Raw genomic sequence first — 27,810 nt, 5'->3', positions numbered from 1 at the left:
AAATGGCCCTGGTTACGTTACAAAGCCTCCCAGAGTGTGGGTGTAGCACGAGTGACACTGGCTGTGGTGTGACTTCTGCTGTCACTCAGCGTGTTGGGCGAGGAGTCAGCATCAGCGGGGATGAAATGGAGACACTCTGGGTCTGCATTAACTACAGGTGGTAGGAGCACCCATGACTGATTCTTTTGAGCATGACATCAGCTCCAAAGTGCATCAGTCCTGGCAGGGCCCATCCCAAGGACTCTCCTGCGAGCCCTGGCCAGGGGAAAGTGAGCCCTGCAGGCAGCACTGGGGGGAAGAGCCTCCTCTCCAAGAGAAGCACAAGCTCCTGGCTGTGAAACCTCTCCTGTCCCCTGTCCATGGCAGCTCACACTTGTCTGCCAGCATCTCAGAAACAGTCAGATCATACAGGAGCAAACGGGGATTCAAAAGCTTCTGAGCTACTTCTAAGGGATCTGTGCATGTGCACTAACGAAGGCGAGTCCGTGCTCAGCAGACACAGCCCCTGCTCCAGCAGAAAGTGGGAAAGAGCTGAGACTGCCTGTCTGGGATAATCATAAAAGGAATGGTAAAGAAAGTGTTCTTGTGCCTCCAAACCATTGACATATTCTCAGTAGGTCTGGGTTCAGGAGATGAGAGATCTCAGGAGGCTCAATCCAAGCCTCCTGGTGTCTCTTTACCCTCTTATCTGTCTGTGGGTGACAGAGCAGCCTCTCAGAAACTGCTCTTCCCCACATTCCCAGAATCTCTGCCCAGACTTGGCACCGGCTTCTTGCTCAATCACAGCCTGCAAAGCCATATTACAGAGTATCTCTTTTGTTAGTCTTCATTTCCAGAGGAAGGACAGCAAAAATGGCTGATGAAACACAAGGAAATTTTGTGGGGAGGCAAAAGAAATAGCTGGTGAAAATGCAGTTTCTGTAGGCTGGAGGTTGAAATCAGAAGATTGTGCACTCTGACAAGAACATGAATATGTCTCTTGGACTCGTCCCTCCCTTGAGTCCTGAAGGAGAGCTGCTGAGATCTGTGCCTGGAGAGCCACGGGGAGAGTTTGGGTTTGGCTCTGTTTAGGGGAGGATTCAGCTCTGCTGTCTGCTACAGGCTCCAGCCAACACAAACTGTCCATGGGCTCGAGCTCCTTATCATGACACCCTGTATCAGTCCAATACACCCATGGAAAATCAATACCCTTTCCTAGGAACACTAAATTACCAAAGCCTGAGGATCTTCTCACTGGGATTGAGTAGTAACCAAGGAACATTATATCCACAGTAATTACTGTGCCATGGGTGGAAAACAGCCTTGGTAGTTTTGTGTCACTGCAAGAAAAATACCTGGTTGTTTGTGTTTGCAGAGCTGCAGCTCCATTGTGGGTTTCCAGCACTAATCACCCTGGGATGTGGATGCACTGGAGAGAGGCATCACTGGGATTTATCCATTAAAACAGGTCACCACGGAGTGAAGTCATGCTTTCCAAATATTTGTGTCCCTCTTATTTTGGCTGCTTTTTCCGCCCCACAGCTACAAGGCTAAACTAGGCAGGGGAAAGAACAGATTTCTTGCTTTAACAAAAAGCTTAATTATTTCCTTTTTTTCTAGATGTCGTTGCAAAAGTGTAACTTCTAGTTAAGTGCTGAATTTTACAATGTAATAAATTGATAAAGTGGCATGTAAACAAGCTGTGTAAATATATGTGCAGAACCATGCCTTTTACAGGGAAAGAAGAACTTGCACAGAAGTGGTTTTCTCCAGAAATAATAATTTGCACAGTGTTATGCATTAGTACAATAAATGATATTGCAAGGTCTGAATTTACTGACAGCAGGCTGTGTATTTTAAGTACTATGTTTTGCTCAAATTTAAACCCCCAAAATATTTACTGGCCTTAGTTGCTACAAAAATCCAGTTACTAGGCCAGAAAGAGCTGCTGACATCATACTAATCTGAGCAGAAATCCATTAAATGCCCGGTGTATCTTTTTACCCAGGCCCTGAGAAAAGGAATTGTCCAGTTGCTAAATGCCACTCAGGGCCGTGGCCCAGCTCAGCTCTGATTTTCCCGGGTGGAATGGAGCACTTGGAAAGGTTGAGGGGAGAGCACAACTGCAGCAGAAATGGCAGTAATATAAATTTCTGTCTATTAGGCCTGTCCTGTTTGCTGATCAGTGGAGATAATGCTGGGCTGGGCTGTCTCCTGGACAAGGACAGTCTGGTGCTGGCAGAATTGGTGTGTCCCCAGGGTGTTTCACCTGCAGAGCAGTGAGAGGGACCTCAGGGAGGAGCTCCACTCACAGACTGATTTCAGCTGATCACACCAGGGATGGTATCAACCCTCCCTACTGAGGAGGGGTAAATAAACCCCCGAGGGGGCAGGAGAGCCCCCACCCGGGTGCTGAAGGGGTGGCAGTGCCACCGTGGGAGGCACAGAAGTGCTGTCCCCTGTCAGCACGGAGGGACAGGGCACAGAGCCACCAGTGCCAGCAGCCCGGGGCCAGCCTGGAGAGCAGCCAGGGTCAGAGACATGGCAAGGGGAGAAAAGTGGGTAAAAGTCCTTCTGGACTCCGGGCTTACCTCTTCACACTGGTGTTATGACCCTTCCTAATGGTAATTAGCGTCAAATTGCATTTTAAAAGCAGCGACGGAGTGATGTAATCAGCTCTGGCTTGCTGAGGTTAGAAACAAAAAAAAACATAAATCACCTACTTTCAATTAAAATCCCTCCTTCCAAGCATTATTAAGGCCCTGAAGACCATAAGCATGTACATACACAACTTCTTTCAGTCACCTGGGCATCTTTGCCATCATCACACCTGAGTACGAAGCCTGACTCTTCTTTTGATTTGTGTCCTTTTCTCCTTTTCCTTTAGATGAAGATTGCTCTTACAGGTGCCTAAGCCTCCTTCCAAAAGACAAAAAAATAGCAAACACTTTTAGGAAAGCAGCCTAATTATGTGGGGTTTTTAAACAGCCAGGAGGAAAAGATAGTTTGAAAACCAAAATATCTTGGAGGCCCCTTCTGCATCCTTAGTATATTTGATAAATTGACTTTTGCTTCCAGGGTACACATTCAGCTTCTTCATTAGTATAATGATCCTTGGTCTTCTCTTCCCAAACTTGGATCATTTGAATAAAAAACAAGTTTTATGAAATGTAGCCATTAATAGAGTCAATAAATTTTGAGCTGTGATTACATATCACTTGCAGCGATCCCATCCCTCTCTGCTGTAGATCAAAATATATTCAGCATTCTTAAAATACATTATCCTTTCTCTGTTTGACAAGAATAATCCCATGTGCTGGTGAGTACCAAGGTGACCTGAAAATTTTTCTAGTACTTAATCCCCTTATATTCTGTATTATGTATGAACTCAGAGACAGAATATCTGCATTATCTTAAATAAACTAGGTAAAATGTATTTCAAAAAGCTTCTTGAGTCAAAAAGTAACAAATCATTGTATGTATTTCCATATTTGTATAGTTTCATTATATTCTTGTTCTAAGTTACTATTAAGTCTCTTTCATATTTAAAAAATGAACTACACACCTATCATGCAAAATGTAAAGAAGTATGTTCAACTAGTTCAAATTAGATATACAGTAAAAATACACTTCCAAAGAAATATCATTTCCATTTTTGTTCATGTTTTTAACAGAATTTCAGACTAATACATCAAATGTGGAACTGTACAAGAATGTGAAGAAACATTAGGATTGCAGTAGTAAAAAAATGTACAGCATTCAAAACCAACAAGCTCTAAACAACCAAACAATACCACAGGATTGAAACAGTCATGGGGACAACATAGGTCATCGGAGCCAGAGTGAATCCTAATGCACCTACATAAAGACCCTACATAGAATATTGTCTCTTATTTATATGCAAAATCCCTGATTTGATTAAACCAGACAATTTCTCTAATTGTCTCGTATAGGTTTCAGATAAGATTAACATGAGAGTTTTCCCCTCCATGAAGGTCAGGTGTTTGAGAAGGCAATATTGAGAATTGATTTGAAAGGTATTTCCATCCACATGGATTCAGGTAGTTAAGATACAGGATCACAAATAACAGCAGTACAATTTTAAAGAACCATTGGAGTTGTTCTCCGCTACATTTGCCGTAACACTTCAGGATTCAGAATTTTTGTTCACAGGTTAATACACAGGGTTTTAATTATGGGCTGTAACCATTTAACAGTGGACCAAAATCGCCTTTTAAATCAAGAAAAGATCCAGCTTAGCATGTAAAAAAACAACGAAGTCTCCAATGTGATTGACAATGAACAAAACGTTACAAACAGCAGAATCTCCGTGTCTGAACAGCTTTGAAAGGCAGATATGTATCTGTTACAGTCCACCAACCAGCACAACAGCCTTGTCAGACCTTTGGATTACGAGGAAAAACGGCCTGGATAAACCTGTAACATGTGTCAATTCAACACAAATCAGCTTTTTTTAATGTCTCATCAGTGTGCATAAACTGAAAGGACCCTGTCACCCCTGGGTTTGGTGAGCAGACCCCAATCCCTCTCACAGATCTCAGCCAGTTCCCATCTTTGAGGACTGTCTTGCTTCACCTATGGGAGTTTTAAAGCTGAAGTGTAAAAAAGGTTAATAAGTGACCTAATTATGTCAGCTTTTCTATCCCATAGTCCTCACACTCTGAAATCTCTCCCTGATCTCGATAGGAATTTGGCTTGCACAAGAATAGCAAAGTTGCAGCTCAGAGAGCTGAATAAATGTAGCACTTTCAAAACCAAAACACTGTTAGGAAAGAGTCCAGCCCACAAAATCATCTTCAATGCCCTGAGAAGGGCAAAGAACACAAATCTTGGCATCTGTCTTGCTGTTTATTTGGAATATTCTTTTAGCAGTTCTGATCCAGTGGGGATGAGGGATTAGTTTCAGAGAGCTGGCCAGTACAACCCAACATCTGACTGAAAGAACTGATTGGAACAGGTTTGAAAAGGAACAACCATCTGCATCTTATGTACCACTCCAAACCTCTAAACCTACTGGGCAAACAGCATAGTGTAGACTCGCTCTTATACATATTGAAACTTTGCTGAGGTATTTCTTTTATTACTGAAAAGCAACTTTAAAAACAATAGGAAAAAACCTCAAAATATGAGTTATATTCTGCAGAGATTTTGGGGGAGAAGGAATTCAATTGTATTGAAAGGTCCATGATCATTAAAGGAATAACCACTTTTAGTGTCAATAATATATTCTTCCTTGGCTTTTTATTCCTTCAAAGCATTACAAAAAAATGTAAGGCTGTGACTTCATAAAACATAACCTTGCCTCAACTTTGCCCACCAGTGTTGTAAAATGACCTGAAATACTTCTGCCTTTTTCCTAGGGCAAGCCTTTCCCAGTGTCCACCCCCGTGCTGGACCAGCTGCGTGTCCTCCTCCAGGACACGGGACAAGCCACGCACAAAAAGCACAAGCCTTGACAAAAGCAAGGTTCATACCAAACCTGGCCAAAGTCAGGTTTCCTTCACACAGCAAAATGAAACGTAGTTCTTCTGTTTGAGTTTTACCGTCATCTGATCACTTCTACCTGCAACTAACATCATTTCTCTACAATGGAGATACCTAGACTGTTGTACAAGCTGGATTTCTCACCCATACATACTTTGGGAACCAGAGGAACGTGTACATCATATTTAGGGTTTTTCCTAGGCAGACACTGTGTTTGAAGTGCATTTTTCTAACCCTTTCAGATGCAGTCAGCCTACCTCGATTGTGACACTAATGTTAAACGTAACTGCAGCCATTACCAAGTAGTTTCCATAAGTGGTTTTATTACTGGTTAGATTTTACAAATTCTGGTATTCGAACAGACTTCGACCTTAAAATTCTAAAACAACAAAGCAACCAATGAAAGGCTTAGGACTATTCAAAGTAACAAACTCTTTAACATTTTTGCCCTGGTCATAAATATACAGAGAGAAAAAGAGAGAAGTGGACATGGAATCCAAAGAATGTAGATAAAACAGTATATAAGGCACATGGCAGTCTTTGAAAATACAGAAGCTTTAGCCAACTTAAATTAATTGCTGTTTCCCTTGCTCAGTCCACAAAACTGTACAGTTACACAAATGTTGTGTTGCAATAGATCTTCCAAGTTATTCTTCAGTCCATACTCCGTAATACCAGAACACTACATTTCCTTCTGTTTTTTTTAGGAGAGATCCTAATTGTGGTTAGTCGGTTGCTCAAAGCCTCTATTAAAATACACTTGGAATTTCAGCTAAGAATAATTTCTTTTTTAAAGAAATTATTAAGAAAGAGTCATCAGAAAAGGTTTGTAAGAGTTGTCTGTGAAGGACTTCGAGATTCGTGAACCTCAAGACTTCCGGGCACTGATGTCAGGACCGACGTCACAGTTGGCATAGTGGGATTAGTCAAGTCTGTTAAAGTAGTGGGAGTGCTGGAGGGACTCATGGAGGCATTGGATATTTCTGAGGCAGGACCTGAGGGGGTCCCTGCTTGGAGTGTTGAGTCTGAAGTCTTATCCACCCCTGTGTTTTCTTGACGCAAGAGGTTCCGTCTGAATTTGGCTCGAGCGTTTTGAAACCAAACCTGAAATAGTTTAATATAACAGGGCAGCATTTAAAGACCTGCAGTGTTTAAAAACGGAAAAAAGCATGTTCACAAATTCATCAGTGCTGGAACTGGGAAAGAGGATTTTATTGGTAACATATTGGAAAAGTGGTCCTAGCCATGAGAACTGGCCTCTGCCTGCAAAATATTCCTTCTTCCCTCTCCTTCAGTCCCTGCAAACAGCCTGGGCCAGCAGTGGACTAAGGATGGAGGCTGGCAGTCTGTCTGTCTGCACAGGGCATGTGAAAGGATGCTCAGAAATTTGACAGCATGCAGAATCCCCGACAGCCCCGGATCCCAGCAGGATTGGTCTGCAAACACCACGCACCTGCTGAACACAAAATCAGGAGTTCCCCCTTGTGTCTCACGTCCATCTCCCACCAAAGTGCTGCAGGCCAGCCCAGGGCACCCTGCTTTCCCACGGCTCTGCTCCCCAGGAGCTCACTGACATGCCTGCACTGCTCCCCTCTTTGGAAAGGACTGTCTCTCTCTCTTCCTCTTCTCTCATTCTTTCTCAAACGCTTCCGCTTCCTTTGCCTATTCCTGTTTCCTTTATCAAATGTTTTCAGTGCTGGAATAACGCTGGGAAAAGGGGCTGAAAACTGTGATTTCAGTAGGAACAGCATCCACACAATTTTTTCCCAAGGTTTCTACTTCTTGCCTTCTTTGCTTATGTGAGTGAAGGACAGAGAAAGTGAGCGTGTGGGACTCCTGAGAGCACAGCAGATTCTGCTCCTGCGGATGCTGCTCCTGGCCCCGGAGCTCTGTGGCCGTGCCCGGGACGGGCTGTGAGCCGGGAGGGAGCGCCGCAGGAAGGAGCCGGGCGTGTTCCCAATGCACTCCCTGCTCATGGACCTGCCTCCGCTGCGGGGCCTTTCTCCGCCCTTCTTCACAGCCCGGGGTGCTCCAGCTGCAGATTCCCCCTCTCCAGCACTCTGCCTTCCCAGGGAAGCTTTCTCCCCCAGCCGAAGGTCTTTAATGTGCACACCCTGTCTCATGCTCTCTCCAGGGAATGCCACAAGGAAATAATCCTCAGGCACAGATTCAAGGGCCATGCATAAATCACATCCCTACAGGTCCTTCTGAAAGCACAGTATTTTAAACCAGTTTATGTTGGTATTTGCTTTGTTAAAACACTAAATTTAAAGGCTATTTATCAGTTTCATACACAAAAGTTCTGTTAAACCAGCACAGGTAAAAATCCCATGACTTTATAAGAGTCTGGTACAGCAGTGACCCTGCTACAGAGCAGCAATGGGGCCAAAAAGGGACAAACCCCACAGGGCTGGTTTTGCCTGGCACATTCCCCAGCAGTGTCCTCTGGTGGGACTGCCCAGACCCCCTCGTGTGCAGGGGCTGTGAGTGAAACCCACCACTTTGTTCTGGTCATTTAAGCCACAAAGGCTCGAGTGCCAACTGCTCAGGAACGGCAAAAACAGCAATTGGAACTTTTATAGGATTTTTACCTTTCTGGTAGAGAACATTTCTCTCCGTTCCACAAAATAATTTAGTGGTTGGTTTCTTTAAAATACCTTCTGGTAACTGTATAAAGGATAACAGCTGTGAAATGGAGTTTGGAGCTGGCCACTGTCACTATATGTGTCACTGTATGTGTTCATGTTCATGTAGCCATGGCATAATTAAAACGGAACAGACAAACCAGCTACCCAGCTGTAGATACACCTACTCCTGCATAATTTCACATTTTCATTAAAGTACTCATATTTTTGTATTCAATAGTCCCAAATATGAGAAACATGACACTGTTCCTAAGAGGCTCTATGGAGAGCTTCTCTTTTGGAAACATATAGTATGCAAAGTGAGCAAGATTCCTGGTGTTTATGGATTTCCCTGCATCTTCCACTAATATGAAAACCTGAGCTCAGCTGCCCTTACCAATGGCCACCCGGGACTGTTCCCTGTGCTCTGGGCTGTTCCTCGAGTTGTGGGGCTTTTCCCTGGGGCTGTTCCTTGAGCTCTGGGGCTGTTCCCTGGGGCTGTTCCCTGGCCCTGGGGCTGTTCCCCAGACTCTGGGGCTGTTCCCTATCCCTGGGGCTGTTCCTGCCAGAGCCCTGGCCATTTTCCCAGCAGGACAGTGCAGGGCTGAAGCCAGGGCTGCCCCACCACTGCACCTGGAAGGGCACGGCAAAAATAACCACCCAGACGCACAGAACTGAAAGAATCCTTCCAGAAGGACTTATCTCACATCAATTACACAATTCCTTCAGGACCGAGCAATAAACAAAATCATTGGGAAGTATTTAGTGGGTCTCTGTCCAACTGTATCAGTACAAGGCTGAGCTATTTCAAATCAAAGGGGAAAATACAGACCCAAACTCCCAGCGAAAAATGAAAAGCAGCTGCAAGACTCAGCACTGCTGCTCCCACACTCCGGTGAGCGGGGCTGCATGCGTGGAGCTGGGCACTCAGCAGTTAGGCAGAATAATATTTACTGGGGTGAAAATAATGCACTCCCTCTTCAGTGATCTGTGGAACAAATTCTTTGTCTCCACCGAGTCAAATAGGAATAAAATAACATCTCCATATGATAAGGGAGTGTTGAAAATAAACACACTAAGTGTTGTGAGGGATTTGGATACTGAAGTTAATGGGATCATCACCTTAGATAACTTTATTTTCTGGTTTGTAACACCTCCACTGCTGCATCTGTTACATATTAGCTGTGTGAACAGCTTCTGCCAAAACCAAATTTTTAAATCCAATTTTGCTCATTCACACAGCTACCTGGAGACATTCAGGCTCTCTGAATTCCCCTAACCAGTAAGTGGAGAAACAAAACACAGAGGGTGTAAGAGCACAAAGCAGACTACGTTCACTCACTGCACACACACTGTGGTGACCCTGCTGTAATTAGTGACTGTACAATCAAAGAGATGTTTAATGGATGGGGGCTCAGGAAGAGCCTGCAGCCTAAAGCAGACCTTCACCAAAGAGCAGCACACGTCTCCACCTGGGATGGAAATATTTTAGGCTTGTTGTCTGCTGGAAACTGGACCAGCAAAGTCCAAATGCAGTGGTCTCTGTAGGATTCTGGTAGCGACTTTACTGGGGACTTATTCAAGAAAAAATAAATGTGTACAAGACACACACTGCAAAATTATGCTTTATGTTCCAGAAGTGCTTAGGCTGTGGATTATTTTATTCCAGACCCCTGGGGAGAGGAGGCACATATCGATAGCTAACACACCACACCTCCTCAGGGCTATCTACTGTCACCTTCCTTTTCTAAAGTCACAGAAAGAAAGATCAGTTCCCAAGGAGCAGCATTATGCCAGTTAGGTTAGTTAGCTCACAATTAGCTGGGGCTGTTAATTATCAATGATAGCTTACAACGGAGGGCTTGTGTTCCCTGCTGAAGTACAAAAGATATATAAATTAAATTGCAAATGTAAACTTAAACTGGAAGGAAACAAAATAAAAATAGGTGTTGAGAATATAAAAAAAGTCTGCTATAGTTCTAATCTGTCTAATTCTAATTCTTGGGAGAACAGTGTGCATGGCAAAGTGCTGGAGGAAATGCATTCTGAGGAGCAGAGTGCTACATTTCCAGGCCATCCCACCACTGGACATGTGCAGCTGGTGACAAATTGTATACAAAGCAAAGACATCAGTCAGGGCTTCCAACTCCAGTATCACAGAGCATTTAGAAAATCCTCAAATTCTCTGCTTATCTACCAAGTCCCCTCACTACATGTGGTGTGGGGCTGTCTCTACAGCAAGGGCACTACAGCTCTGCTCTGTGTGTTTAGAAGTGCACTTTCTCCTGATCTGCATTTCCCCTAAAATAAATTCTGTTAAAGGTGTGCAGAGAGCTGGGAGCCCTCACCAGCTGAATGGAGAGCTGAACACACAGAAAATCTCACCAACAGCTGTTAGGGAGCGTGGCAGAGTTCTGGCTCCTGGCAAGGGTGCCTGGACACCTGTGAGTGTGAACACCTCTGCACTGTGGGACGGGCTGGTGCTAACCATGCTTCTTTCCATCAGGAGTGCCAGAGAATCACTTTGTGCTCAGTAAGTGAAGCAGATGGAATGCCAGCCTTTCTGGCTGCAAAGATTTAACAAGTGACACTGTCTCACTAACCAGCATCACCATGAGTTTTCCCAGCAAAGAGCAACCCTAAAACTCATGTAGATGGCCACTCACATGTAGAGATAAACCAACTGGGCAGAAAGGCTGTAAAATACCAGTTTGTGTTCTCACAGCCCAAATTAATTTTCAAAGAAAACATTCATGACTAGAGAGTGCTCATAAGAGGTGGGAAAACCCAGACAAAGTATCACTCCATTTTCTGGAATTGCCTCCAACAGCATCATCCTCAGGGAACAATCCTCACCACCAACTATTGTCTTCCACCACTGCAGCTAAAGGAGCCTGGACATAAAGGAGTGTTTAACTGTGAAAGTAAAAGAAATGAAACACCAAATACCAAAATGATAACAGAACGTTGGTGGAATTGTAAAGTTTTGCAACAAAGAAAAACCACAAAGCACCTTGAAATCACAAATTGTGACGTTTAAGGCGGAATGAAGAAGCAATGAAGAAACTGAAACAGGAACAGAAGAGCAATGGGATGGAGTCCAGTTTTGGAGACAAGGAAATAGGTTCTGAATGGGAAGAAACAGAGACAATGGAACCTGGAAAAAAGATGCAAAGAAAGACTCATTCAGTGAAAAAGAAGAGAGAGATGAAGTAGTTGGTGTGGAGTGACAAGAGAGAACAGAAAGATGATCAGGAGAAAGACACTTCCCAGATACTGCTGTGCAGTTTCTCAGGTGATTCAGGTGTGAATGGGCAGACCTGGTATTACCAAAGTGTCTAAATTCAGAGGGCAAAATAGAGGAGAAGGGTCAATCTAAGGATGGACCACTACAGTGAATTATTTCAGCCGTGTGTGTGCCTGGTTTGAGGACAGTTGCTGTGAGACACCATGTCAGGTGCTGGGATGTTGTTCACTCTCTGTCAGAGGAATCTGCTCCTCCACAGCAAAGCAGCCCCAGAAGAACAAACCCACACAGGTCTGAGAACGTAGCCACGAGAAGTCATTATGTATGGGTTGCCATTTTACTGGGAAGCCTACAAAACCTCTGCTCCTCCTTCTGCTAGGTGTTAGCTCTGCAAGCTCCAGCTCCCTCCAGTGAATTCGGTTTTCCTCAGCAGCTTTCTCCTGCCCTCCACTTGCCTGGGCCTTGTGAGCTGTCCATGATGCTTCCCAGGATGGGGCTCACAGCCCTACCTGTCTCTAAGAAGGTCACAAATCCTTTTTCTACAATTAAGACCCATTAAAAACTTTCAGCAAGAAGTCCTGGAATGCCATGGCTCCTACATGCCCAAGTTTATCTCTAGGTATAGGCATTTGGGTAAGTGCTCATTAAAATTTACTTCTTGAGCCAGAACTATAAATTAAAATGCAGCTGAACCAACTAATACTGTTCCCTTTCCTTCCCACAATAGCTCAAATGGAGTGTTTCTTGCCCTGCCCATGAGCAAGGAAAAGTACTTTTAAAATGCAGTTTCGTTACTAAACTATGAGTAAAAGTTTTTTAAAAAAATTCATTTCCGTCGACTTCAGTTGCGAACAAAAATCCCTCCTCCTTGTCCTGATAAAATGAATTCAAACTGTTGATTAATTTCTTACAAAGGTAAACACTGACATGTTTTCTGAATTTCTAAACTAAAAGCTCTCTATTTACAGTGAGCACACTAACTAAAATAAATCACTTTTTTTTACAGCAGCCTGGAAGCTAAAACATGCACCAGAATTAAAGAGCTCCAGGAAAACAAGCAGGGCCCCAAACCTTCACAACTCTCATAAAATTCAGAACCCAAGTGATCTGCTTTAGAGAAACTGGAAAGAAATAACTCTTCTCATACTTTGTGGGAATTAACGTTATCTCAGAGAAGGTACAAACCATTAAGAATATCTTGAAAACCAGCCAAACCCGCGGCTTTTTAAACAGAAAACTGGTGCTGTGATTCTTGTTCAAGGCAAAAGGTGCCTCTTACCTGAAGAACTCTTTTGGTGAGGCCGGTTTTCTGAGCTAGCTGTTTCAAATCCTTGGCATCGGGGTTGTGGTTGATAGCGAAGTAGGACTTCATTGTCCGCAGCTGGTGGTGTTTGAAGGACGTCCTCATGCGCTTGGTTTTCTGGTTGCTGGGGTATTGCTGGTCTCTGTCCAGGTGGTCACCATCGTTTTCATTGCAACTTAAAGCTTAAGGCAACAAGAGGAGAAGGCCTGTAAATCTCTTGCTGCACAACCAATATTGTTCACCGTTTCCCTGAGCGCAGCGATTAAAATAACACACCACAGCATGAACTAGCACAAACTCTGTCTGCTTTTGCTCCATTTGTAGATTTGTAGAGCATTTGTGGCTTTGTAGAGCAGTTTAGTTCTGGAAAAGCCCTCTAAGGTCATTGTGTCCTACCGTTAACACAGCGCTGCCAAGGCCACCACTAATCCGTGTCCCCAAGTGCCACATCCACACGGCTGTGAAATCCCTCCAAGGATAGAGGCTTCACCTTGTTTTTGGGGGAAGTTTCCTAATATCCACCCTGAGGCTGCCCTGGCCCAGCCTGGGCCGTTCCCTCTCCTCCTGTCCCTGTGCCCTGGGAGCAGAGCCCGACCCCCGGCTGTCCCCTCCTGTCAGGGACTGGTGCAGAGCCACAAGGTCCCCACTGAGCTCCTTTTCTCCAGGCTCAGCCCCTTCCCAGCTCCCTCAGCCCCTCCTGGGGCTCCAGCCCCTTCCCCAGCTCCTGCCCTGCCCTGGCCAGGCTCCAGCCTCTCTGTCTGTCCTGCCAGGAGTGGCCCAGAGCTGCCCCAGCCCCGGAGGTGGCCCAGCAGTGCCAGCACTGGGGCGAGCACAGCCCGGGGGCCATTGGCCTCCTGCCCACCTGGGCACAGCTGGATCATATTTCTGCACCTTCCAGCCATTCCCTTACAATAAGCAGCCTGCAAGGACCCTGGCCTCCCCCTCTGTGGCTTTTAAAATGTCAGCTCTGTTTCCTTTTCCCTCTGCTCCACCTCCACAGAACTTTTTCTCCACTTTCTGTGGGAGGACAGTAGCTGTCCTCAACTCCGTAAAGGGTTTTACTGTACTTGGTATCGCCATAAATTGCACCGTAACACACAAAGAGAGCTGCACAATACACTCCACTTAAATCTCAATGGAACAGACTAGTTAAAATCATAATTATTTCCTCCATCAAACTAAACCCTGTAGAGTACAAGGGAGACCATTAAATGAAACACTGTAAAAGAAATAAAGTTTGTGGCTACCAGACAGCAAATTATGACTATAATCTGACTAGCTAAAGAAATAAAGCTGTTAATACAACATATTCACTGGCATGCCAAATGAAAAATCTTTTTAATTATTTATACGTTTATACTTCCATTTAAAAGAACTGTTTGCAAATACTAGTTTGAATGATCACTTCTGCCATATCCTTTTGAAAGCAAGGAATGACACTGGTTGATACACTTGCAGAAATCAAGCATAAAAAGAAGGTCTGTAAGAAACAAACACTGTAAAAATGATTAAGTAGTATTAAATGTTGAATGCCAAGCAAAATAATCTTGTAGACCAAAAGTAGTTTTTAATTTATTTGTGCATACAGTAAACCTTAGAAACCCTCTTTAAAGGGACTGAGCTTAAATCCAATAAAAAATTAGGAATATCACTGAAAATTAGCTCTGACAAACTGTTGTTAATCAGCTTTCCTGTCCAAATATCTACGAGTCCCTCTCAATTTCCTACAAGTTTTATGCTAAAGTACTGAAAAATCTCTATCTCTGTTCTACACAGCATGCGAAAAATGACCAAAGAATTGTTTTAAAATGTGAATTGTTGTTAAGTTTCTTAAACACATGAACAGGCTTGTTTTCAATTGTCCACTATTGCTGTTTAATTACAACTGAGTACATCTCACGCACCTCTCTTTACAGTGTTACTTGAATTCATGCTGTCCATCTGTGGGTCTCAGCCCTAGTGAAAACACACACATTCTGACAGGCATGTATCAAAAACAGATTTTAAAAATACACGTTCAGATTTTAAAAATACACGGATTCCTGAGTGAAGATGCACCCAGGCTCCCTAAGCAGGTTTGCAGCAGCTACAGTAGCTGCTTTACAAACCTTTTTAGCCTTTCAGACCCGCTAAAAAGCTGTGGCACAATACAGAGCAAGGCCTGCAAAAATTCACCCCTAAGCCCAAAAGCAGGTTTGCTTAACAGATACACCCAAAGTGTCCAAAGGCTCGAACTTTTCTGCGTGTTTCTGTACTCCTATAATTTAAAAAGCAGCTAAAAAAAGGTACTGTATACAGAAATGTGAGTGTCTATGTGCGTGTGTGCGTGCATGTGCATACATTTGTATAAATCCTTTCCAGACCTCCGGATCTTGTGCCAAATTTTGGCCATAAGAAGCATTTCTGCTTGTTTTCCTGCAGCATGGAAAACCGCAAGCACCTGAATTTAAAAGGTATAAGATACTTGAAGGGAGAGAGTAACAATGGAGTAGTAATGGAGCTGTTTGGGATGTAGCCAAGTCTTTTGGGGTTTAAGATCTGAGAACTAGTTGCCCATCTGAAGCCATCACATGTGCTCCAGTCTCCTTCATAGCCCAAATTCCTGATATAAAGAGCGCTGGGATAAATAACACAACAATGCCCATAGAAAATTCTGTTAGGGAAATGTAAAGCCAAATCATGCTTGTTTTTAAAATGTACCCAAAGAATTTTAGATGTTAGTAACGGAAAAGACCTTTGTGCGTCACTTTTGAACCCTCCAAGAAATCACAAGACAGACATAAGAGGAAATGCATCAAAATATCTGTCTGCAGGACTGAGGTCTGGTTCCTGTTAATATGCAACAAAACAAAGCCTAGGGCTGCAAGGAGCTGGATTTTAACATGTCCCATAGAGAGTGAGATACATTCAGAATCCAAGGATATAAAACTGATTCTAAACCCTTCCAGAAGGGAATGGGGGTGAGCTTTTCACCAAGCCCTGATAGAAAAAGGAACAACTTACTCTTGGAATTTCTCATCATTTTACCTCATTATCTACCAAGTTAAAAAATACTGAAATGACAGTAAACAAGTGCCATTCAAGAGTGGCAAAATGTCCTTGTCTATGATGGAAGTTGCAGAACAGATTCTGAAAGTGCACGAGGGCGTGTGCCGTCCGCTGTCTGGTGCGAGTGGTTTGGCTACTCCCGACAGGACATAAATAGTCCTAGCTGGTGCCAAGTCCCCTCTTGTATTTGGTTGTGGTGCCTGGCACCAGCCTCAACAGCTATTTTATTCAGTCTAATATTATCTGCGTCTCTCACAGGATCTGCAGTGTCCATGGGTGTTGCAGGCACAGATACACGGAACGGGCCAGGGGTGTAAGTGGAGATTTTAAGAGCTGAGGAGTTTCTGCAAAAGGCATCAGGGTGTAAAACTAACACTGTACATGCTCCTCACGCAACCCTCTGTTTTTCAGGCACTGTCTTCCCTGTTCTTTTGTGGTGTCCTGTGTATCTCCCAAAGGAATTGCTGAACTATCCATATGTAACATTTCCATTCCATTGCAGCATCTCAGGCCCCTGCTGGGATTTCAGAAATACAATTGGTAGAATTCCAGTCGAATAGAGGAGCCTTCAATTAATGAGTGTTTCACTTCTATTTTTTGATAAAACAAATTCTGAAGCAGTGCCAAGTCTCATTTTGACCCCAGAACATTTCTAAGGCCCTGTGCCTTTCCCCAGACCTGACGCCCAAGGCACTGCCCTCCCACTGGTGCAGCAGTGGCAGCACATCCACCCTCAGCCCCACAGGGGCCACCAGGCCACAGGATGGTGATGTCCATGGGCAGCATCACTACATCCCTACAGACTAAGAGGGAAACGTTTTGGTTTGATATCGGTAGCCAAAACTCCCTTTGTGGATTAATGCACAACACCTCCCTAAACCCAACAACAGGAGCGTAAAGCAGGCTGTGCTGGTGCTTTTGTAACAAAGTCTGTTAGAGGAGGAGAACTTGGAACATTGCTTCACCCTCAGATCACCAGAGCCCCCCATGGCTTGGGATTCGGGGCAAAGTGTGTGCTTAGTAGTTAGTAGGTTGCTAAGGATATGGCACATGAAGATGAGAAAGAGAAATTTCCTTTGGGGGAAATTTTGTTCTTAGTAGCTTTTGCTTGACATGTTAGATTATGCCAAAAGAAAGAAAACTAATCCTCATTCTGAAAGAGTGATGGAACAGGAGACACGTTGTGTGTGCATTATCTCTCCATAGTGGCTCAGGAACATACACCCCTTTCCGTCTGTAATCGGAGTCAAGGGGGTGTTTTAACCTCCTGCTGCCTGGAGAGGGAACTTGTGATTAACTAGACCAGGCAGGGGTGCAGCCGCATTTGCTGTTTGGTCGGCCGTGTAGAGGACTTCGTGGTACCCATATCCTCAGAGGGGACAGAAGTGAGGCAGAGCCCTCTGAGTGGCTCTTGGGACAGGGACAGACACAGTCTTTCTCTTTAGGGAAAGGAGAAGACGCTTAGAGAAGGCAGATTCCTGAACTTCTCACCATGAGAATTAGAAGGGGTGAAGCTGTGGCACTGGGAGCAAAGCAAGCAAGGTACCCTGGCTGCTTCTGAGGTGCCTGGCAGCACTAAGAGGAGCGTGTCTCTGCCAAGCCACGGAGCAACAGACACGACAGCGCTGCCTCAACCTTGACATTTCACGAATTGTTTCTGAGGAGATAAAGCCAGTCATCCTTAAGGAGCCCAGGCCGAGCATCGCAAGGCCAGGACGGAGGAGAGCGGCGTTAGGAGCGCTCTTCCTCCGCCTTCCCCGGCCGCCGCGGACAAAGGAGCTGCGCGTCGCGGAGCCCCCGGGGCCGCCCGAGGAGCGGGCCCCCGGCCGCCGTGGGCCCCGGGGGGAGCGGCCGGGCCGGGGCTGCGGCCGGGAGAACAAAGGGGCCGGCCAGGGGCGGCCGGGCCCGGGCCCCGCGGGAGGAACCGCCGCCAGGCTTTTTCCCCTCAATTAAGCCAATTGAATGGCGCTGAATGGCCGGTGCGAGTGCGCGGTCAGTCCCTGAGCGCCGCGATTAACCCGGGCAGCCCCGGCCGAGGCGGGCTCCTCGCTGCCGCCCCGCCGGGGGAAGGGGCTGCTCCCGGGGCTCCGCTCCCCGTTCACTCCCCGAGGGGCACGGGGCAGCTCCCGGGGCTCCGCTCCCCGTTCACACCCCGAGGGGCACGGGGCAGCTCCCGGGGCTCCGGAGCGATGCCGGCCCCGTCCCCGACCCCAGCCCCAGCCCCTGCCCGGGGACCCGAGAGGTGCCCACGGCCCCGGAGGACGGGGAGAAGCGGGAGAAGCAAGAGGAGGGCGGGAAAGGGATAAACCCTAATTTTTCCTAGGAAATCTCGGCAAGACATCCGATTTTAAGCCGCGGTTCCCGTCTGCTCGCTCTGTCACAGTAGTCACTGGGAAGCTTCTTGTGAGCTTTTAGTCTCAAGGGGAACGAGGAGGAAAGAGAGATTCGCTCTTCAAAACTTTCCAGACTTTTAACATTTTGTCAGGGGGAAAAAAAAAAAAATCCAAAGCAATTCTGACACAGCCACTTGAGAGGGTCAGCTCCAGGCGCCCCGGCGCTGCCCCGAGCCCTGCCGGAGCCTCCCGTCCCCCGGCAAAAGCCGCCCCAGGCCGATGGGCCGAGGATGTGTATCCAGCCTGGAGCTTCCCTCAGCCTCCCAGCGCAGCACGAGGCATCTTCCTGCTCGCAGAGGAAGGAAGTGTTTCAGATTATGGGTATTTTATCAGCTCGTCGTGCCCCGAGTTTGTGCAATACATCTGTCATTTTCCAGGATATTTTAGTGTTTTAAAGCCAGACTAGATACAAATGAATAAAACATAGCAGACTGTGGGAGGTTTGGGGTCTAATTCACAAAGGGAGTATTCAGAATTCTTTACAGGTGCTCCTGTGTTCAGCAAGCTTTCAGCCATTGATTTACTGACCTAAAAAAACCATCAAACTCCATTCCAACAAGTGAAGGAGGAAATTATGATCACAGGAACACACTTAAAAAAAAAAAAAAAAAAAAAAAAAAAAAAAAAAAAAAAAAAAAAAAAAAGAAAGAAAGAAAGAGAAAAGAAAGAAAAAGAAATCTTTTTGAAGTTTCAGCATCCTTCTAAGCTATTTTCCACTTGTCAGGCTCTATCCACATCTAAACCCATCATTCCCCTCCAACGGAATCTCGTTTAAGTAGGAAAAAAAAAAAAAAAAAAAAAAAAAGTCAGTCTAATTCGTGTTGCAGATGAATATTTGTTACAATTTAAAAAATTATTTCAGTCTCGACTCTGGCAAGTTTATGGGTCCCTCTTTCCCCACCACCTCTGGGTGTAGATTTATTTACACAAAGTATTCTACACAAATTACCAGGACAGATCCCCTCAGAGGACAACATTGTGCATTTCTAGTGCGTTTCTGAGAAGGAAATAACAAGTTCAACTAAAAATAAAAAGAGAAATTATCACATTTTTAAATGGCTTCTCTTTTAAGGGCACAAAATCGAAGGCTTTGAAAATAATTCACTCGCTTGTGGAATTTTACATCAACCCAGTCTGATTTCCAAGATCAATGGCACTTATTACCGCATAAATTAGTCGATTACAGGTCTAGTAAATAGTTAAGCAGATAAATAGCTTAAGCAAAGAAGCCAAAGGTTACTCAAAGAAGATCTCTAAAGTTTCAGTTGCAGATTCTAAACAACGATCAAAAGACAAAAAAGTCGGACGGCAATTATTTTGTAAACGAATTTTTCAAAATGCAGTTAAAGGCGGTTTATTTAGGAAGTCAGGGGGCAGTGAGACTTTCTCAGGCTGTGCTCCCATCCAGGACACATGCCGCTGATTCAGTTTACAGGTTCTTTAAATCTAAACATCTGCCCTGCGCGGGGAGACAGCGGACGGACAATTAAAAGCTAATCCCTCCGAAAAGGAGACTTTTTTAAACGGGAAAGATGCGTTTTTGACGCATGTTTTAAAGCTGAACTGTTACTCGCGAGAACACTACATCCACCTTCCATCAACCTTCACCGCTGGGACTACAACCGCTTTTTGCACTACTTCCAAATTATTCAGCAATTAGTACAATCAATAATAGCTGGCAATTTTGTTCCCGAGGTGCGTTTGCCGGTTAGAGGTGCCCCTTTCCTCCCTGCCATTTTCAGGGCGAACCACCCCATCTCGTCTCTATTGTTACTCGCTTTAGGCTCCCGTTCCCGGGCTGCGTCCCCCGGCCCGGAGCCCGAGCCCCCCGCCAGCGCTGCACGTCTGGGTGTCCCCCGGCGCCTTCCTCCCCCGTTCCTCCTCCTCCTCCTCGTCCCGGCCGCGCAGGCGGAGCGGCAGCCGCCCGCCGCAGCCCGCAGCTGTCGGGGCGCGCAGAGGTGCGGCTGGAAACAAACCGCAGCAAACTTGGCCTTTACCGAACGCCCTCTCCGGGAAAGAAAAACGTGCTAAAGGCGAATCTGCGCCCCGCGGGACACGTCCGAAGCAGGTAGGTTAAAAGAGAAAACAGGCTGGGACGAGCGGAGAGCGCACCGAGGCACAGAACCGACGCAGGGAAAGGAGTTCCGTGCCCAGGGTCCGGCGGGACGGGCCGAGCGCCCCGCTCGGGAAGCGCCGGGCTGGGGGAAGCCCACCTTCGCCTCCTAGTCCTCGAATAAAACCAGCGTCTGAGAATTTTGTTTTGTCCGAGCATTTTTTTTTCTCGTTGCATACAAGCAGCAGAGCAGGAAGCCCCCGGGGTGGCAGCTACACGAGGAGTGGAGAGAGGGGAGCAGGGATTTGGGGGGGAGGGCAAGAGAATGCTCGAATTCCTTCGCCTCTAAAATTACAGTGCTGTGGCGGTGGGGAGGTTAAACGAGGGAACACATCGGAAAGTTTGCTGCTGGGTACAGAGGGGTACTGGCAGGTTCGCTGCCGTTCCTGCGGCTGCTGGGCTCGGTTCGGGGGCAGGGGCTGTGCTGCGGGGCAGCGATGGGCTGCAAAGGGGATGCTGCTAGTTTCCTGACTCTCCTCCGAGTCAAGCCTCATGAACAAAACTCCAGCGGAACTTGCCCCGGTGTGAGCAGGCTGTGCGAGTGTGAGCAGGCTGTGCGAGTGTGAGCAGGCTGTGTGAGTGTGAGCAGGCTCTGGGCTGCCCGCAGACACCTGCTGCCCGCGGCCCCTGCCCGGGCACTCTCAGCCCCGCATCCCCTCTGCAGACCCTGGGGAAACGGCCACTTCCTTGCTCTCTTTCCTTCCAAAACTCTGCGGTGCAAGAGCCCAGGACAGGGCTGAGCAATTCACCCGTCAGCAGCTTTAGAGTGTAGCCACTAAAGAAAATTCACGGGTCTCTGAAGTGCTAACTTAAAATCTCTGGTTTCCAGATTTTATTTCAGGCTGCACTCCCCCTTCTTCCCCCCCTTAACCAGATGACCTTGCTTCAAAACATTTTATTTCCAGCTGAAGTGAAAAATGCTAACATATTAGCTTCTGTAATTGCAGTTTGACAGCACTTGATCTCAATAATTATGCTGCAGCTAAACTATTATTAACAGTTTAAGCTAAAATAAACGGAAATCCCCCTTTGGAAGTGAACAGAAACAAACCATTTGAACCGTTCTGGGGGAAGGCGGGGGTCTCTTACCTGCATTGTAGGCTGCCAGATCTGCTCCAGGCCCCGGGCTTTTTCTTTTCCTGGGTCTCCCCTTCTGGACAGTCCCCACGCCATTGTAATAAGGCAGTCCCAAAGTGTTGGCAGAGCCCGCTCCCAAAGCCGGGCCCTTCCCAGCGGCTACATCCGAGTGATTGAAATGCACCTGGTACTCCCCCTGGATGAGAGTCTCGAAATGGAGGCGGCAGTACACCAGATTGTCCTTCATGCCAAAGTGATCGCCAGTGGTCAGCATCTTGTTGCAAGTGGTGCAAGTGAAGCAGTTTAAGTGATATACCAAATCCCTGGCCCTCATGACCATCTCGGAGGCAGAAATCCCCAGGTGACATCTCGCACATCGCTGCACCGAAAACCTCCTGCAGAACAGAAAGGCCAGAGGAGACAGTGAGAGGCGCATTCCCCCCCACCCCGTCCTTCGTGGGTTGTGCCCGGAGGGCGGCGAAGGGCTGCGAGCCCCGGGCCGCCTCGGCCGAGGCAGCGGCACAAAGCCGGGACGTTTGCGGAGCCCAGGCGGGCGCGCATCCCGGCACGGGAGCGCGGGGAGATCCCGTCCCGTTGCCCAGCCCGCAGCGCAGCTCCCGCCCCGCCAGACCCCAGCAGGAAAAGGCACCGACCCCCGGGCCACGAACGAGCCGCAGCCCCGGGCCGCAGGAGGCAGCGCAGGCGGGCGAGGAGCGGCCCCGCTCCCGGCACAGGAGGCCGGGCAGGGCACGCCTGGTGAAGGCCCCGGTGGCCAAAGCAGGCTGGGGGAAGCCGTGCCCGGGCCGTGCCCCACTCCCGGCAGCACGAGTGTCCCTCCCCAGGGGAGGCTCAGGGGCTCGGAGCCTGCCCCACGGGTCCCCTCGGCAGGGTCGTCGGGACGGGGTCTGCTCAGGGGGCAGCGGCGGGCGGTGTCCCGGCCCCGGCTGGCGGCCCGGGGCAGGCTGTACCTGTAATAGTCCTCCTTGCAGTAGATGCTGCCGTCCTTGCTGAAGCAGGTGAGCTCGGACTCCAGGTTGAGTTTACATTCACAGCACTTGAGGCAGCGCATGTGCCACTGTTTGTCCACGGCCAGGAGGTAATAACGGTCGGAGATTTTACCCCCGCAGCCGGCGCACAGGGCAGCCCTGTCACTGCTGATGGAAGGCATGGTCTGCTGGGGGAAAACAATTACAGACCGTTAGGGAGAGGGAGAAACTCTGGAGCACGGCCGGCTCCCCCTCCCCCTGGCCGGCCGGGGCCAGGCTGCCGCTCTCCCGGCAGAGCAGCGGGGGCTCCGAGCCGGCCACCCCGAGCGGCCCCCGCGCCCGCTCCCCAGGGTCCCGCCGCATCCCACCTTCCCGGGAGGAGGCGGGGAAGCGGGCGAGACAAACAGAAAACCACCCTGGCTTTTAGGGGAGGCGTCCAGACCAGACTCAGAACTTTTTTTTTTTTTCTTTTTTTTTTTTTTTTTTCTTTTCCTGGTGGATTTTCCAGCCTCAAACCAAGAAAAGATGCTGTTCAATAAACAGGCGCAATAATAACGGAGTAGGGCAAATCGCAGATAGTTAATTTTAAAATTTATTATTATGGATATACGGAGAGCGTCTGCATAGTTAATGCTCTGTGAGTGCGTGTATGTGGAGCGTGTCTGTGTGTGTATTTTCCTAGCTATAAAATTCCGAATGAATTACGATCAAACCCCCAGTAGTCACAGTGCTGCAGACACAGCTCCCCGCAAGCTGGTTCCAAACAACACGGATCGCGATCTGCTGTGACCCAAAGCGCTAAAGGGATCAGTAAATAAAGCTGCGGAGGAGATGAGCGTTACTAAATCCGAGGTGCAGAATGTTTTATCAGGAAAACGAAATAGTGGGAAACGTGTGGGAATGAGAGTAGGTAAAAAGCAACAGAGCACATTAGATTATGCTGGGATAAACTTGGAAGCAATAAAACTAAATATAAGCCCTATATAATTTAATAGTTTAGTGTCAAATCGCAATCCAATCGAAACCCTCAAAAAACCCCCAAATTCATACATATCCTGTCAACTTCTACCGAACAAGAAAGAGGAAGAAATATCGGAACCGTTTAAGCGTGCTTATTTATTTCAGCAGACACCTTAAAGCAGCATTCGGGAGAGGAGGCTCGGTGGAGCAGCGTATGGGGCAGACCTTGCAATATGCTGCTTTCCACTTCGGTCCCAACTTCCTCTTACCGCTTTGCACAAAAGCCCAGGGCAGATCTGTTCTTGTGCACGAGAACCCGAAACATTTCCTTACAGCTGTGCCCAACGCGCAGTTTGTTTTGGTTCGGGGCGGGGGAGAAGTTGTTTGTTTGCTTTTACCTCCTCTAGAGCCTTAAATCCTCGCGCACAGCTAAAGCAAAGACAGCTAATCGGAGGAAAACGAAAGGAACCGAGGCTGATTTTCCAGCACATGCCAAACCCATGGCTTTCATCCTGCGCTTGCGGGAATCACAAAATCCCATCTCTGTGAGCGCTCCCGTTTGCACCGCATCGTTCCCGCTAGGAGAACTCCGCACAAATAAAACCCTGGCACTCCACTGGTGTTAGTCACGGGAACCCACCGGCAGCTTGTTTCTTTAAGGCATTAACTGAACTCCGAGTAGGGATCGTTTTATAACCAAAGTAGTTTCTTGTAAATCCACTTTAAATGAAATAACGATTTTTTTTTCTACTTTGTTTTTCCAGTAACAAAAATATTCTGAGATCTAGAAGTGGTATTCAAGGATACAGTATTCCAACCCACTATTTGTTACGTGTATCCATATAGTTTATATATAGTTAGATTAAACTATCACACCACAGTATTTATTCCACAAAGACCACTGGATGTTGTTTAACTGTATGGAGAAATATTAACTTTTTAAAATAAACCCAAACCCGTTTAGATTAGACATCGCATCCCCATCCTTATAGTACAAAGGCCGTTTTCCAGCCGGTGTTTCGAGATTAAATAGTCTCACTGTCACCTTTAAGCAAATTTCACATAACATTACAAGAAAGAACACATACTGATGAAGTTTGAAAACCTGAGAACGGATCTTCCTTGCATATGCCTGTATCAGTTTACAAGACAGCACTTAACCAGCATACGAGATCATTTCACTTCAGAATTGCAATTTCTTAACCAAAAAAAAAAAAAAAAAAAAAAAAAAAAAAAGTATACACAAATTGTTCAATGACTAAAGACACTTCGGAAATTTCTCCCACTTCGCCAGCTAGTTAGATGGATGCATCTTTTATTATCTAAATGTATTAATATACAAGGACCACGCATCAGCAGACAAGATAAAATGTGGTAAAGTTATAAAAAATTTGCATCCATCCGTCTCCCTGAGACACATCTTCTAGTTCTGTTTGCCATGTTTACAAACCCACATCTTAAAATTATTTTTAAAACCCCATAACTTAGAGACACTCGTGTTTGGTTTTTTTTTTTTTCTTCTTAAATAAATGCTATAAAGACTACCTCCATGAAGGCATCCTACCTGAAAAATAACACAGAATTGGATTCTTTGGGCTTTGTGTTTCCATTCTGTAGACAAAAAATTTGCCGCGCCAAAATGTTTATTGGTATAAAACCACACTTTGCCTCTTCCTAAAAACTTTGGAAGGCCGGACAGGCTGGGGGAAGGGAAGGAGTTCTTGGACGCTACCAAAAGGCTGGTCTATCTGTTTTCTCGCAAGAGCAGTACCGTTCATTTCACCCAAGCGTTACTATTACTATGCATATTATTAATAATTAACAGTTTCATGCCTTTCCCCACGGTTTCGTTTAATCTTTTGGGGTGCCTTTATGCTTAATTTTCTTCCGATTTAGTATTTTGCATCCTTTTCCCCCCGATCTGTTATTTTAGGGGCAAAGCTGTATCTGTGAGGGGTTCGGCACGTTTAGGGGGGTGCATGACTCTCCCATTCCTTCGGCTCCTACCGTTTCCGTCTCTCCCCTGTCTATAGCCGAGCTGATGGCCGGTGCTTCGCTTTTGGTTCTCCGATCCATCTCGTCGATGACCCCGTGCATCTCCGAGCCGGAAAGACTGTGGAAAAGCATCGCTGAGGACGCAGAGGAGGAGGGCCCGAGTTGCTGTTGCTGCTGACAGTTGTCGGGGTCCCTGCAGGAGCCCAGAACTTGCATTAACCGGAGCCCTCCCCCATGCATCTAGCACGGCCGCCCCGTCTGTCCTTGGGCAGCGGGATTTTCCCCCGGCAGAGCTCTCCGGAGCGCAGGCACTGGTCCGAGGTTTCAAGGGATGGGGCGCAGAAAAGGCGGGCGAAGGGGATGAGGGAGAGGGGATAACTGGTGGTGTAGGCTTCGGGGCTTGGATCTAGTCTGTTGAGCGGCCCCGGCACATCTCTCTAGGAGGCTTCTTCAGTGCAGGGCTCATTGCCCCAGGTGCAGTCCCAGGCTTTATGCTCTGGCCCAGCTGGCAGAAGGCTGGGCACGCTTACGGTTGGGAGGGATTAATAAATAGTAGAAATATTAAAAAAAAAAATTAAACCATCTTCGGTGAGAAATAAATAAGAATTAGAAAAAAAAAATTACGACAAGCCCCTTACATCGTACTGTGCGAAATTTAGAGGAGGAAGGCAAGGGAGAGGGAGGCTGCAGCAGGCGGAGAGCAGGCTGGTGCTGCAGGGAGGCTGGGGCGGATGCCCACCGTACGCACTCACAGTCCAGAGGGCTGGCAGCGGCGGCAGCTCAGGGGCAAAGTTTGCTCCTTCCCCCGCTCCTCCCCCAGCCCGCCGGAGCTCATTGGGAAAAGAAAAAGCCAAGGGGAAGGAGGAAGAGTTGGACGGGCACCAGATGGGACGGGCCCCGCCGTGTCCTTAAAGCGGCGCGGCCCGCGGGGCCCGGGGCGGGAGCGCAGCCGGAGCCGGAGCCGCGGCGGAGCTGCGAGCGGCGCGTCTGCAGCGCGGGCACGGCGCGGGGCTCCGCGCCTTTTCTACAGCCCCTCTGACATCATGTCCTGCCCCGCCGCCATTGGCTGCGCCGCGCCGGGCCGCCGGCATGTGCTCGGGGCCGGGCGCTGTCCCCGCGCCGTCCCCGCGCCGTCCCCGCGCCCTCCTCGGCCCTTGTCGCCCGGGCACCGTCGGCGACGTGTCGGGCCGTGGCGGGACCGAGGGACTGCGGGGCACAACTCCGCCAGCACGCGACAAGGAGGCGTTCAAGAGTTCGTTTCCACTCCGACATCGCCGGTACCCCAGACATTTGTGACTAGTTGGATGCACCCAGTAACCCTCGTTATGACAAATATTCCCTGTTAGAGCAGAGTAACTTGAGTCACTCTAGTTCGTGGAGCCTTCCACAAACCAAGGCCTCTTGCGTCTCTCGTTTCCAAATAGGCTGTAAGAAAACCAGGCCAGGAAGGTCTCTGAACTTGAGGAAAAGCTTCAAAAACTCTCCAGGAAAGACAAAGGGCGCACAGGGAGACTGTTCGTGATGTCTAAATATTTATCCAGGAGGTGGGTAGTAAGGAAGGACTAATTACCGTTAAAGATGTCAAATATCGCACTTCTAATTATGCGAGCAAAGGTAGCACAACGGAAGGTAAATGTGAATGCACATCTGAGATCATGAGACGCGCTGCCTCATCCGTGGCTATGAATTATTACATCACTCTGCTCATTCCCATCAGGTGTTGTTTTCTGACAGAGCGATTTGCCTCTTACAGGTGTAGCGCAATTAAGATTATCCTTGCTAAAACTGGAATTCTTCTGTTTATAGCCAAACTTTGCTGGGTTTATGCATTCCATTCTTACAATAATTGAGGCTTTTTATCATCTTTTTGTTGGGATTGCTCTGACTAGTTAAAGACATTTGCATGTCACAGTGGAGAACAAAGTGTCTCTTCTAGAAATGCATATGAAATAGCCACAAGGCCCCTCAAGAAACCATACAGAATGGAAGCTAATTTGGCATCTGTGGGAACTATCCGAAGTCTGTCCTAAAATCAGACCTTGGAAACAATGGAAGTTCACGTTTGTATTCAGATTGGAATCCTACAGCACCATTAGTGGCTCTGTATAATATGTATCTTGATAAAATCATCTTTCCCTTCCTCCGTACAGTGGTGAGACGTTTTCAAGCCCCGTCTGTGCTGGGAGCTTTGCCTCCAGGAGCAGCTGTGGATCACTGCTCACCACACCGCGTGGACCCCGTGGTGGGACAGCACAGCTCACCTTGGCTCCAGCAATGCTGCAGATCTCCTCACTCACGGCCGAGTACCCTACTATCCTCAGATTTCATACCAGATTAATTCCCTAGCACCGAATTGATTACGTACTTTTTGCAGTTAAGAAAGGTCATGGATTTGTACACTCTGACATTGCTAATTATCAAAATGATTTTAGGTATTTAACAGAATTAAAATACGGTCTCTTACGCTACAGAATTGCCTCAGTGGATGGAACCAATAATACCAAGAGCACGCTGCAAAAGTATGGCACGGCCTCCAGTTCACAGGGTATCTCTGATTTTCTTCTAATGGATATACAAACA

General features: G+C 47.2%; 1 protein-coding gene and 1 long non-coding RNA gene across 2 annotated transcripts in view; both read right to left on the bottom strand.

The window, feature by feature from the left end:
• The window catches only part of LOC136369861 (uncharacterized), a 174,069-nt gene that overhangs the window by 135,963 nt on the left and 10,296 nt on the right, over positions 1–27,810 (bottom strand). The gene's annotated exons all lie outside the window — the stretch shown is intronic.
• Positions 5,788–25,854, bottom strand: LHX2 (LIM homeobox 2). Its single transcript, XM_066333082.1, has 5 exons — positions 25,243–25,854; positions 22,258–22,463; positions 21,302–21,684; positions 12,635–12,840; positions 5,788–6,588 (listed from the first exon to the last, which is right to left on the bottom strand). Exons 1-5 carry the CDS (start codon positions 25,468–25,470, stop codon positions 6,301–6,303), a joined length of 1,311 nt encoding a protein of 436 aa, XP_066189179.1. The 5' UTR covers positions 25,471–25,854; the 3' UTR covers positions 5,788–6,300.

This window comes from Sylvia atricapilla, chromosome 19 (assembly GCF_009819655.1).
Source record: "Sylvia atricapilla isolate bSylAtr1 chromosome 19, bSylAtr1.pri, whole genome shotgun sequence".
Lineage (NCBI taxonomy): Eukaryota > Metazoa > Chordata > Aves > Passeriformes > Sylviidae > Sylvia > Sylvia atricapilla.
Note: the sequence above shows the minus strand (reverse complement) of the source record. Positions and strands in the feature narration are given on the sequence as shown.

Bases quoted from the DNA above. Each gene is read 5' to 3' on its own strand.
- LHX2 (XM_066333082.1), bottom strand. From the start codon at position 25,470: ATGCATGGGGGAGGGCTCCGGTTAATGCAAGTTCTGGGCTCCTGCAGG. The intron at 21,685-22,257 runs GTACAGCCTGCC...TCTGTTCTGCAG, and splicing joins TGCAAGGAGGACTATTACAG to GAGGTTTTCGGTGCAGCGAT. The intron at 12,841-21,301 runs GTAAGAGACCCC...TGTTGCCTTAAG, and splicing joins TCTGGCAGCCTACAATGCAG to CTTTAAGTTGCAATGAAAAC.